The following is a 14182-nucleotide window of genomic DNA, read 5'->3' on the forward strand; positions in this document are numbered from 1 at the left end:
AAAGTTCTTTTTATTGCGAGCTACAAATTCAGTTTTCCTTGGATTACCTTCAAACAGATAGGATAACATAAAAAATTCTGAAGAAAAAAAGGGTGTGGTAAAGACCTGCCTCCAGAAACTTCATGGCTTTGCTCCCCAAAGTGTGCAAAAAGGTCTCTGATCAAATAAGCTTGGGGAATGCTGCATATTAATCCCCTCTCAGAGAGGTACGAGGCTCAGCAAGCAGTACAAGCTCTGAGCAGGGCTATTGTAGAGGCAACTCCCTAATTTAGTGTCACTCCCCATCTCTGAGACTTATTTGACCCCAGAATCCTGTTTTCATGTAACTTCTACAAACATCTTGAGCAACGAGTGTCCTCCAGGACACGATTTTGTAATCCCCACAACTAGGATTATTATTATTGCTTCTAAATTATTTTATGATCTTCAGCAAACGCTAGCCTCAGTTTCGCCTTTGAACTAATAACCCCCTCACAGAGATTCTGTGAACCAAAACTTCCACGGAAAGGTCCCCTAAAAACTTCGGCATACTACTTCTGTTTTGGGCTAATGTTCATTTACCAGGAAGCCACCTTGTTAGTTCTTCTATTACCCTATTCTGCCAGGCCTCTCAGTAATACCCCTCCGTGCAATGTCCGTCTCCGGTTGGCACGCACATAAAAGTGTGGACACTCGGCAAAGCCAAGGAAGCTACGACTTGCTTATATTCCAACCTGATGGTCTGTTTTAAAGGTCATTTTTTTTCTTCTTAAAGGAGCAAACGCTGCAGTAATTTACATTTTTAGCCACCTATATCGAGACAAGTTGTCATGGAATAACCTGTGTTCACATCCTCATTTCAAGGGTGGCTTAAATGTGGAGCCAGGATGGCTGCAGCCTTAAGGCTCACCTCGGCTGGTTACTCTGAAGCTGCCTTCTCAGTCTGGTTTGGGTTTAGGAACAAGGTAGTACGTAATCCAAATACGCCAGGGCAGAAGATACAAATGACTAAAAAGCAAAGCAGCTTTAAAACTCCAGTAGGATACTGGGGGTTTAGCTCTTGTGACACTAGCCAAGGATTCATTATTCAGCGAGGTGCCCAGTGGACTAGGTGCCCGCGGCTGGCTGGCTTCTGCAGAGGCAGCATTTGCTTCTTCCCAAAGTGTGTTATGCTTTAGGCTCAAATGCAAACTCTGAGTAAATATTGATCTTTACAAAGTAGGAAAAAAAATGACAGATTTGCTTTTTAGTTTTGGGGTGTTTCCTTGAAGTGAGGCAAGACTAATTTGGACTTTGGGGACATTTGTCTTTGGAGTTTCTGGAGAGTGTCATAACGCCTCTTCATTGAATCAAGCCTCCATGGGTGGAGATGAACTTAATTTCTATCACAAGGCTTAAGATCTCAACTCCAGCCAGGTTTCTGCCTTTCTGTCTCCTAATAAAGAACACCAGTTATAAGTTGGAAAAACCCAAGATTATCTTTTTGGTTAAAATGGATTATTCACAGAATTCTGAAATATATCTTTCCCTCGTGAGCTGTAAACTTAAAGCTACAAACTCTTTCTCAAGCAGGAACTGAAGTTCAAAGAACTTGACTGGACTGAAGCATAAAGCAATAAATATTTGTCCCTTAATTTGCCCTCTAATTTCTTTCCTGTTTTTGTGTTTGTGATATTAATACAGGAGAAATTCAGTAAATGGTCACTGACTTTGTTTTGATAGCTACTGAGTCCTTCGTTCTTGAGGCTTGGGTTCTGGAGTCGAGAGAAGGAAAGGAAATGGAAGAGCTCATTTGGCCAGTGTCTAAGGAGGGGCTGATGTTCTGCATTTTATCTAAACCTCCTTGTCCATGGACCTAAGGCCTTGCTCCTGGATGTGTGAATTGTGCAGTTCCATGGGGCCCCGCACAAAGAAGGATCCCAGGCTTGGTTCAGTGCCCAGTTGTCACCATCTTGATAGTCTTAATACTTTTTGAACAAGAGACGCCACATTTTCACTTTGCTCTGAGCCCCTCAAATTTCCTAGCTGGTCCTTCTCCTGGATTACATTTGATTAAGGCTCTCTGCTCTCCTCTTGCTCTTTTCTCCCACCCATGGCCCCAGCCCCAGCCCCAAGACCATGCTCAAGGCTGGACTGTCCAGTGTCCTGTCCACTGGAGCAGGAAGCTAAGGATTCACCCTGCAGTGAACCAACTTTCAATGATTCTCCTGTGGATTTTTTAGATTATATGTTATCTCAGAGTAGCTCTTCTTTGTTTGAATTTTCAAAACATACCAGGTAATTTCAACAGTTGTGCAAGCCAGTCATGATTAGGAAGGGAAATATGTTACCAAGGAACAATCCCATAATGGCAATGCTTAATGCAAATTATTTTTCATTTGTAATTTTTATACTCTTACTGACAATAAACCAGTAAACAGGTGCAAAATCAATTTACATTTGGAGTTTACATTAGAATTTTAAAAAATCTTGCTGAACACCTGAATACTTTGTTTTATGATCTCAGTTTCCTATACATGGTTTCTGTTTCTTTATGTTGAGCCATATGGAGGACATTTATTCAATATGCTTATTAAACTTGTATATTTGCACCACTTGCATAAACTGCCTAAAATTATGATGATGAAACTCCTGTCTTTGGATAGGCATTTGTTTTCTTTCCTTTTCTGTTTTTCTTTTTCATTGCCTCAGGAAATTCTTCTGAAAGGGCCATGTTTCTCATTTACCCAATTTAAAAATTGCTCTCCTCCAATAGCCCCTTCCTCTCTCCTACTTGGGTAGAAAAGTTTCCATTAAACTGTACCTTATTGTGATGATCTGTGCCTTCTTGAAGAATATGGAAAGAAACAGGCCTATCTGTTGTTACTCTGTCTGTATTACTGAGAGCATTTTGTATTACGTGACACCCTGACCTCATTACGAGAACCCACAGGAGACATTGCTCTCTGCTCTCAGTTGGAGTTGGTATAAGGCCTGGCTCATCTGGGGCTATGCCTAGCATATCAAGCTCCGGTTGTGTCATTAGGCTCAATGGACATGGAATGAGATGAGAAAAGAAATCTAGTTAATAAAACTTCTTTGGGACTTCCCTGGCGGTCCTGTGGTTAAGACTCCGCGCTTCCACTGCAGAGGGTGTGGGTTCAATCCTTGGTTGGGGAACTAAGATCCCGTGTGGCACTGCCAAATGAAATAAAAAGCATCAAATAACAAAAACAAAGAAACTCCTTTTAGGAGGAGTACTGTATATGGTTGAAGGGAATACTTTGAGAAGCTACTTGCAGAGGTGTTCAGAATTTCAAGGGGTGTGATCAAGTAACAGTATGCCCAATAATCTTCCCTCTGAGTAGTTTGGCTGGATTTAACTGGAGAGCTGTTGTTTGCTGGGTGGGGCATAGAATTCTGGAGTCAGAGAAAAATTGCCTGGGATACTGGATGAGGAGCTGAACCCTGTTGGCAGCCCTTACACAGAAACCTTTTATTCATGCAGCTCCTCTGTAAATAAATGTGGAAGAGATATTTTAAAGACTATCAGCTTGAAGGGATGCCAAAAAGTAGCTTTTCCACAGACCTACATGTCTTGACCAAGTCCTAATATGAATTCCTTGTATAGTTTTTTTTTTTTTTTTTGTGGTACGCGGGCCTCTCACTGCTGTGGCCTCTCCCGTTGCGGAGCACAGGCTCCGGACGCGCAGGCCCAGCGGCCATGGCTCACGGGCCCAGCTGCTCCGTGGCATGTGGGATCCTCCCGGACCGGGGCACGAACCCGTGTCCCCTGCATCGGCAGGCGGACTCTCAGCCACTGCGCCACCAGGGAAGCCCTCCTTGTATAGTTTAACTTCCCCTGAGCAGCTATTTAGTTTCTGTGTTTATGGTCTTTGGGACTCATAACCAGCCATGGTTTCCTCTTTGAGGTGCTGGAGCAGAGCTTAGAGCTAAGCATGCAGTCCCTCTCTCCCAAGTGTGAAAAAGTCCCTGTACGCCTTTGTCCTAAGTTCACTCCTGGATCCGTTTTACTGTCTAACTTTTATTTCCTCTTGCCTCATTTCTCCTACTTATTTTATCTTGTCAAATGGTGTGCATTTCTCAGGCTGCCTTCACTCCATCCTACTTCAACTTTTAAATTATTTTTTAGGTATATTAATAGCCTCTCCTCTTCCTTCTTTGTCTTCTTCCTCCCCCTCCTCCTCTTTTGTGGTAACTTCATAAGAGTAACAACAATTATTTCATACCCTGTATTATTGGCCTTCGTTTCAAGAGCTGGCCTCCATTGTTGTGATTCTACACAAATTGACAAAGTGACCAAAGGATGAAGATTCATAATACATATGGTGGAGGGAAGGATGAAGGAAGGGCTCAATCAATTTGCCAAATAGTAAAGGCCTTACTGTTATATAAGTAAACATATACATAGGTAAGCAGCAAAGGATGTTAACTGTATGCAGAATCTAAAAACACAATAAAATACAAGTGAATCATACTGCACCTCACCAAATAAAGCCGTTATGTATATTTTTATTAAAAGTAATTCAACATATGACTAGTATTATTCATTTATAATATGACTAATGTCAACAAATTTTTGGCTTAACCTCCTAACTGTATTTCCAAATGCCGTAGCAGACATTTCCACAGAGATGTCCTAAAGGCACATTAAACTCAGCATCTTCAAAACCAAACTCAGTATGTCTGGAAACCCTCACCCCTGCTCACACTTGTTCTTCCTTACTCATTAGTGTCACTGTCCAGATTCCTCTCTTTTCTTAATCCTTACATCTGATCAGTCATCCAGTCCCCTGCTTAGATTTGAAATTTCTCTTGAGTCCAAACTCTCCTCTCTGACACTAAAGACATTTCAGATCCTGTTATCTCTCCCCTTTACCTGAAGTCTCCTGAGGCTGTGTGTGTACTCCAGGTGTACATAAAGCTATCTTTTGGGGTAAGTGAAGAAAATATTAGAGCTGTTACATATATTTTTACCTCTTCCTTTTTAAATTTATTTTTTATTGAACTGTATTTGATTTACAATGTTGTGTTAATAACTGCTGTACAGCAAAGTGATTCACTAATATATATATATGTATAAATATATACACACATATTCTTTTTTTTTTTGGCCGTGCCATGCAGCATGCAAGATCTTAGTTCCCCAACCAGAGATCGAACCCGCACCCCCTGCATTGGCAGTGTGGAGTTGTAACCACTGGACCACCAGGGAAGTCCCTACATAGTCTTTTTTTAATGTTCTTTTCCATTATGATTTATCATAGGATATTGAATGTAATTCTCTGTGCTATACAGTAGGACCTTGTTTATCCATTCTATATGTAATAGCTTACATCTGCTAACCCCAGCCTCCCAATCCATCCCTCCTCCAACCCCCTTTCCCTTGGCAACCACCAGTCTGTTCTCTATGTCTGTGATTCTGTTTCTGTTTCATACATAGTTAGGTTCATTTGTGTCATATTTTAGATTCCACATATAAGTGATATCATATGGTATTTGTCTTTCTCTTTCTGACTTACTTCATTTAGTATGATAATGTCTAGTTGCAGCCATGTTGCTGCAAATGGCATTATTTCATTCTTTTTTATGGCTGAGTAGTATTCCATTGTATATATGTACCACATCTTCTTTATCCGTTCATCTGTCAATGGACATTTAGGTTGTTTCCATATGCCCAGGAATTGAATTGCTGGATCATATGGTAACACTATTTTTAGTTTTCTGAGCAACCTCCATACTGTTTTCCACAGTGGCTGCACCAACTTATATTCCCACCAACAGTGTAGAATTTACCTCTTCCTTTTAACATTTCTGGCTTTTATGATGTACATATTGGAACAGTTATATATGTAAATAAATAATAGTCACATATATGACTATGTGTTCAAAAATTTCTACTGGAGTGTGCAATCAAAATCGTTTGGAGATGACCAACCTAGACTATTGCAGTTTGTCACCATGCCTTTGGTCTAACTTCCCCACTATTCTGTTATTCATTATGAGTTAATACAAGTAATGTGTTCAGAATAAACTAAGCACTACCTAAGTGTCAACTATTATTATTATTATCCTGTCCCCAAACTTAACATTCTGCCACCTTTTAGATCCTCATAATCATGCATCTGGACTTTTTATTTAAAAGTCTTTAATAAATAAGTCAGTTCTTATATTAGGATTCTCAGGGTTAGCTCCCTGGCTCCTGGCCTGCTTTGCCAAGTCTTTGTGAGCATAGGCTGACACTCTGGGCTCTGGCTAGTTAGAGGAGAAAGATCACTGTGGTCTAGCACCGTAACAAGATGCAGTCACTCTGCTACCAGCCTCTCCCTTGATTTCTTCCCATAACACGTCACTTCCCTAAATCACACAACTGATTATGCCACTGCCTGGTGTAAGAGAACTTGTGGACTTTAGACTATCTATAAAATAAGGTCCACATTCCCTTGGGAGAATGAGGAGAATAAAATATGTTGGAAAGTTGCTACCTAGGATTTGTAGAGTTTTGTGTTCTGCTGTATTTGCTGAGAAAAGGAAGGGAGGAAGAACAGCATAGTGTTAAGGCTTCAGAGGCAGATGACATGGATTCAAACCCATCCCTATCATGTGTGATCATGGGTAAACTGCTTCCTATCTCCATGACTCAGTTTTCTTATATGTAAAAGGGTGTAATGATACTTGCCCCATAGGGTTGTAAGGTAACATATATTTTTCTTGGGAACCAATAAGTTCTTAATAAATGGTAGAACTTTTAAAAAAAATTGAAGTGTAGTTGATTTACAGTGTGTCTTAGTGTCTGATGTACAGCAAAGTGATTCAGATATTTTATATATATATATATATATATATATATATTCTTTTTCAGACTATTTTCCTTTATGGTTTATTTCAGGATATTGAGTATAGTTCCCTGTGCTATATAGTAGGACCTTGTTGTTTATCTGTTTTATGTATAGTAGTGTTTATCTGCTAATCTCAAACTCCTAATTTATCCCTCCCCCACCCCCTTTCCCCTTTGGTAACCGTAAGTTTGTTTTTTATGTCAGTGAATCTGTTTCTGTTTTGTAAATAAGTAAGTTCATTTGCATCATATTTTAGATTCCACATATAAGTGATATCATATGATATTTGTCTTTCTCAGTCTGACTTCACTTAGTATGATAATCTCTAGGTCCATCCATGTTGCTGCAAATGGCACTATTTCATTCTTTTTTATGGCTGAGTAATATTCTATTGTATATATATATCACATCTTTTTTAAATTTTTATTTTACATTGGAGCATATTTGATTAACAATGTTGTGTTAGTTTCAGGTGTACAGCAAAGTGATTCAGTTATACATATACATGTATCTATTCTTTTTCAAATTCTTTTCCCATTTAGGTTATTACAGAATATTGAGCAGCGTTCCCTGTGCTATACAGTAGGTCCTTGTTGGTTATCAGACTATCTATAAAATAAGGTCCACATTCCCTTGGGAGAATGAGGAGAATAAAATATGTTGGAAAGTTGCTACCTAGGATTTGTAGAGTTTTGTGTTCTGCTGTATTTGCTGAGAAAAGGAAGGGAGGAAGAACAGCATAGTGTTAAGGCTTCAGAGGCAGATGACATGGATTCAAACCCATCCCTATCATGTGTGATCATGGGTAAACTGCTTCCTATCTCCATGACTCAGTTTTCTTATATGTAAAAGGGTGTAATGATACTTGCCCCATAGGGTTGTAAGGTAACATATATTTTTCTTGGGAACCAATAAGTTCTTAATAAATGGTAGAACTTTTAAAAAAAATTGAAGTGTAGTTGATTTACAGTGTGTCTTAGTGTCTGATGTACAGCAAAGTGATTCAGATATTTTATATATATATATATATATATATATATATTCTTTTTCAGACTATTTTCCTTTATGGTTTATTTCAGGATATTGAGTATAGTTCCCTGTGCTATATAGTAGGACCTTGTTGTTTATCTGTTTTATGTATAGTAGTGTTTATCTGCTAATCTCAAACTCCTAATTTATCCCTCCCCCACCCCCTTTCCCCTTTGGTAACCGTAAGTTTGTTTTTTATGTCAGTGAATCTGTTTCTGTTTTGTAAATAAGTAAGTTCATTTGCATCATATTTTAGATTCCACATATAAGTGATATCATATGATATTTGTCTTTCTCAGTCTGACTTCACTTAGTATGATAATCTCTAGGTCCATCCATGTTGCTGCAAATGGCACTATTTCATTCTTTTTTATGGCTGAGTAATATTCTATTGTATATATATATCACATCTTTTTTAAATTTTTATTTTACATTGGAGCATATTTGATTAACAATGTTGTGTTAGTTTCAGGTGTACAGCAAAGTGATTCAGTTATACATATACATGTATCTATTCTTTTTCAAATTCTTTTCCCATTTAGGTTATTACAGAATATTGAGCAGCGTTCCCTGTGCTATACAGTAGGTCCTTGTTGGTTATCTATTTTATTTTTAAATTAATTTGTATTGGAGTATAGTTGATTTATAATGTTGTACCAGTTTCTGCTGCACAGCAAAGCAAACCAGCTATACACATACATACATCCACTCTCTTTTAGATTCTTTTCCCATATAGGTCAGTACAGAGTATTATGTAGAGTTCCCTGTGCTATACAGTAGGTCCCTATTAGTTATCTATTTTATATATAGTAGTGTGTATATGTCAATCCCAATCTTCCAATTTATCCCCCCACCTTACCCCCTTGGTAAGCATAAATTTATTTTCTATATCAGTGACTCTATTTCTGTTTTGTAAATAAGTTCGTTTGTACCTTTTTTTTTTTTTTTTTTTTTTTGCGGTACGCGGGCCTCTCACTTTGTTGTGGCCTCTCCCGTCACGGAGCACAGGCTCCGGACGCGCAGGCTCAGCGGCCATGGCTCACGGGCCCAGCCGCTCCGCGGCATGTGGGATCTTCCCGGACCGGGGCACGAACCGGTGTCCCCTGCATTGGCAGGTGGGCTCTCAACCACTGTGCCACCAGGGAAGCCCTGTACCATTTTTTAGATTCCACATATAAGCGATATCATATGCTATTTGTCTTTCTCTGTTGGTTGTCTATTTTAAATATAGCAGTGTGTACATGTCAATCCTAAACTCCCAGTCTATCCCTCCCCCACCCTTCCCCCACTGGTAACCATAAGTCTGTTCTCTAAGTCTGGGAGTCTGTTTCTGTTTTGTAAATAAGCTCAGTTGTATCATTTTTTTAAGATTCCACATATAAGCGATATCATATCTTTGTCTGACTTACTTCACTCAGTATGACAACCTCTAGGTCCATCCATGTAGCTGCAAATGACATTATTTCATTCTTTTTTATGGCTAATATTCCACTGTGTGTGTGTGTGTGTGTGTGTGTGTGTGTGTGTGTGTGTGTACACACATCTTCTTTAGCCATTCATCTGTTGATGGACATTTAGGTTGTTTCCATGTCTTGGCTATTGTATTGATAAATAGTGCTGTTAAGAATGTGCACGTATCTTTTTGAACTATGGTTTTCTCCAGATATATGCCCAGGAGTGGGATTGCTGGATCATATGGTAACTCCATTTTTAGTTTTTTAAGGAACCTCCAGTTTTCCATAGTGGCTGCACCAATTTATTGAATACATTCCCAACTGGTAGCACATTTATTTGTAACATTTTCACACCTCTAGAAAGTCTTCACTAAGGGATATTTAACACATCCTAGTTAGAAAAGACTTTTTGAAAGAAATGACAACTAAGCTGGGAGCTGACATAAATAGGAGTGTTGCAGGCTCTGACAACAGAGTGTAGTGTGACGTGGCTGGAGTAGAGACAGAACTGGGAGGGAGAGATGAGGCTGGAGAGCTAGGACAGAGTCAGGGAAAGAATACCTTCTGTTTTTTTTGTGATACTGCAAAGTTTTAACTTCCACTCAATTGCAACCAACTTTATTTTCATAAAATAACACATGCAAAGACCACTCCATACAACACTCAGAAAACTAAAGCAGCACCTTTATTTTATACATACAAACAGTATAAAATGTTTATGTAAGAGCTGTGTTTGTTTACAATATATTATATTGCTTCAAGCCAATGCCAAAAGTTCATACATTATATTCCCTATTTTATTGTGTTTACAATATATTATATCGTTAAATGCCACTACCACAGTGTTGTTTCTTTTTTTTTTTTTTTTTTTCAATACTGAATTCTCTGGAATCATGGTAAGGTCAAAATATATTGTATTGTGAGTTTAGAAATAAGGGGAATTTAAAAAATGTGACAAATGTCTAAATACATGACAATATAATTTGAAATGCTATAATTTCAGCACTTTTAACTGCTTCATCCAGACCCTTGTGATTTATGCATTTTTGTTCCATTTATCTTCTCTAATGTTGCCCAGCCCCTCGACATCATGAATGCATTGTACTTTTGGAAATTATCTGCCAACTACACACTGAAAAGACAAAAATTTAACCTGAACAACCTACATAACATAAAATCGGTCCCAAAGCACTGAAACAAGAAAATCTATACCATCACACTACAGATGTACTTAGAAAACTTAAAAGGAAGAGTAAATATCAGCTTGGTGATTTATAATGAAGCTAACAAAATTCAGGCCAGTATTCTTAACTGTAATGAACATTATTTGAACATTCAACACATGAAAGGTTAACAAAGGCTATGAACTTGGTGTAACTTAAAACGTTTCAGATGTCGGAGTTCACCAGATGTAATTGGATTCAGGTGGGTCCTGCCGTTCCTCGGCCTTTTTAAGTGAAGGCGTGTGCTGCCTGAGCCGGGCGCCTGCTGGCCTCAGGGCATGCGTGAGGCTGGCTCCGTACCCTGCAAAATTATTCACAGCTTAAAAGAAAAGAAACTACAAAAACAGGCTCTTCAGATTCATTATTAATCATTCAAATGAAATCCATTTTCCCTTTTCAACCCAGAGTGAAAGACCACAGCAATCACAAAAAGCTACCTGAATGAAGAGATGTTACAGGTTCAAGATCTGTTAAAAGAAACCCATTTTACTAACTCCGTCAAATCTGGCTTCCACTGAATCTCTGATTCACTATGTATTTTGGCCATGCAGATACTCTTGATGCAAACTTTGGATGAATGTGATTGAATGGAAGGATGTTCTCCACCCAAGGGTTGGTAAGGATCTAGCACTGAGGTCTCAACAGCAGGGATGCTTCTGCAGAGGACTTGGTCATTGATCCTTTCACTGCCTTGTAAAACCAGCCTCCATTACGTTGATCTAGTTCAATGTAATAACCCCCATTCTTCATATAGATCACATGATTAGGCGTGGCTATTGCGTTTACACAAAATAGGAATTTTATAAGAATTAAGGATTCCAGTATACATGTTAGAGAAAGGTTATCATTTGAACTGACTCCTTATCAATGGGGATTTGTGAGTTTCTGTGAAGGTGGGCATCTAGCGATAGAATTTCCAGCTCATTGTAAGTGGAGTGTAACACTGAGTTACACAACTTGAAGCCTCTTTTCTTATTACTTGTGAACTTCTGGAGATGCTTCTGGGCACTGACTCACTTCTACTGATTTCCTGAAACTGATCCAAAACAGCAATCACACTTTAAAAATCTGCCTCCATCTTCCTGTGCACTAGAGTCAAGTTTGGCATTTCATTTGTTCCTTGTGGTTTTTTCTAAAATTTATTTTAATTAATTAATTAATTAATTAATTAATTAGGCTGTGTTGGGTCTTCGTTGCTGTGCGCAGGCTTTCTCTAGTTGCGGTGAGCAGGGGCTACTCTTCGTTGCACACAGGCCTCTCATTGCGGTGGCTTCTCTTGTTGCGGAGCACGGGCTCTAGGTGCACGGGCTTCAGTAGTTTGTGGCAGGTGGGCTCAGTAGTAGTGGCTTGCGGGCTCTAGAGCGCAGGCTCAGTAGTTGTGGCGCACGGGCTTAGTTGCTCTGCAGCATGTGGGATCTTCCCGGACCAGGGCTCAAACCCGTGTCCCCTGTACTAGCAGGTGGATTCTTAACCACTGTGCCACCAGGGACGTCCCTTCCTTGTGGTTTTTAAATGCAAGCATGGGGGGACTTCCCTGGTGGTCCAGTGGCTAAGACTCTGCACTCCCAAGGCAGGGGCCCGGGTTCGATCCCTGGCCAGGGAACTAGATCCCACATGCTGCAACTAAGATCCCGCATGCCACAACAAAGACCTGGCGCAGCCAAATAAATAAATAAATAAATGCAAGCATGCCATTAAGTAACTACTGAGAACAGAATACTTTGTTCCTGAATGTGTCTCTGTGAATTGTCAGTATGTAGGCTAGTAGCTCATGGCGCAGCCAAAACAATGAGCCAACAATTCGCTGGAGTACATCCCTACCCTGCTGCTTGCCCTGCAACCCATGAAGCCCACAGCTCCCTGGTGAGGGGAGCCTAAGCCAGCAAGTCTGTCTCCAGTATCCTCCTCCCAAGTAGGATGTCTGGGTGCCTGGGACCTCTCAGCGTGTCACCCTGCTGGGGGTCTGTTCTTAGCAGAACTCTGTGCCTCAGGGCTTCCTTGTCCCCTCCCTTTAATCAAAATAAACCTCATTCTTTCAGCCTGATTCTCTCAGCCAATGTACAAAATGTCTGGGTGGCCTCTCCTGGAAAACACGTTTGCATTTGAATCAAACACCAAGGCATCTTCTTGACATGCAGTGCCTGGATCTGAAGGAGGAACAGATGACAAAAGCTTTCAGCAGCAAAGTCTACAAGTGGGAGTGCTATTTGGTGGCTGGCAGACCTGTCAGAATTGCTCATCTAAACTACATGCATGAGGGCCCCTAACTTGCCTTCTTCCTGGAAGAGCACCGGGTGTAACAGCAGGAACAGTGCCTCTTGTACTCCCCTCCCATCATCGTCGGCGGTCACCAGTCCTCAAATGTGAGTCCCAGAAGAGCTTTGTAATTGAGTCCTGGGACGTATGGTCTCACTTCAGGCCATCCCTAGGCCCAAGGACTTCTGGAAACTTACTCTGATTTGGGGACAAACTGCACAGTTTGTATCCTGAGTTAAAGGTGGCGTAAAGGGTTTGGTTTAACTCTTTTCCAAAATGCCTCCAGAAATGGTTAGTTTTCTATAGGTCTTTTACTCCCATGAAGGTCCCCCCCACCAAGTATGTCCTAACAGGGATACCATTCAATCATTCCCACCTCGGTAAAGGAACGCTTTTCCAGAGGAGCTCCTCTTCTTGTTAAGCTATGCCCACCTGAAGCTAATTCAATCCACCATCCAGCCAATTCAGTGGGTGAAAAAGACTCAAATCAATGGCTTAGCCTAGACCAGACACCAGTATACTTTAAAATAAACAAATAAACATGTATACCTACACATAAATGGTATATGTATATATCAGAATAATATAATGTGAGTTATAAAATATGCACAAAAATTAGAAATTAGAGATTGAGATATATAACTATATATACATTACTTATAAAATTTATACATAAATGTAATAAAAGAATATAAAATATAAAAAATGTTTTCAAACTATATTTTCCCTCAGCACCCACTTGATCATTCCACACTCACTGGGCTACATGCATCACCCTTTGGAGACCACTGATTTAGAAAAACATCTGATGTGAAAGTGATCTGTTCAATTTGTGTACATTATTTTGGAGACAAAATTTGGTAGACACAATCTGGATGTCTGTTAATCGAGGGAGTTGTATGACTGAATGAAGCCTTTCTTTCCTCAAAGGAAAATGGCCAGTGGGCCCATACTCAGGAGACTGAGTTCAAGCTGCAGGATGAACCTGCAGAAACTGCATTATTTATTTCCTTCACTTGCTGATTGTCCCTCCCTCTTGAACCTGCGTGCTACCAGGAAGGGCCTTTTCTGTCTGTTCACTGGTATGTCTCCAGTGCCTGGATTCATGCCTAGCATATCAATCAAAACGGAATGATTGAATTTAGCAACTTTCATTTTGTGTATAAAATAGGTCCGTGGTTTATTAGCCTATAGCTAGTTCATTTTTGGTACTCAATAAATTTGAAAAAACACAACTCCATGATAACATCTCTCCTGTACTTCACAGACCTTTACTCTCCCACAAAAGAACCCATTTAAGGGCTTCCCTGGTGGCACAGTGCTTGAGAGTCCGCCTGCTGATGCAGGGGACGCGGGTTCGTGCCCCGGTCCGGGAAGATCCCACATGCCGCGGAGCTGCTGG

The 14182-nt window shown here is 40.0% G+C and overlaps 1 protein-coding gene across 1 annotated transcript in view; it reads right to left on the minus strand.

The window, feature by feature from the left end:
• Positions 1-9991: 9991 nt before the first annotated feature.
• Positions 9992-14182, minus strand: part of WIF1 (WNT inhibitory factor 1) — a 92257-nt gene continuing 88066 nt past the window's right edge. The window contains exon 10 of the mRNA XM_024122917.3: positions 9992-10825. Within this exon, the coding sequence (XP_023978685.1) occupies positions 10704-10825 (122 nt within the window). The 3' untranslated portion in view covers positions 9992-10703. The remainder of the gene's footprint in view (positions 10826-14182) is intronic.

This window comes from Physeter macrocephalus, chromosome 6, assembly GCF_002837175.3.
Source record: "Physeter macrocephalus isolate SW-GA chromosome 6, ASM283717v5, whole genome shotgun sequence".
Taxonomy (NCBI): domain Eukaryota; kingdom Metazoa; phylum Chordata; class Mammalia; order Artiodactyla; family Physeteridae; genus Physeter; species Physeter macrocephalus.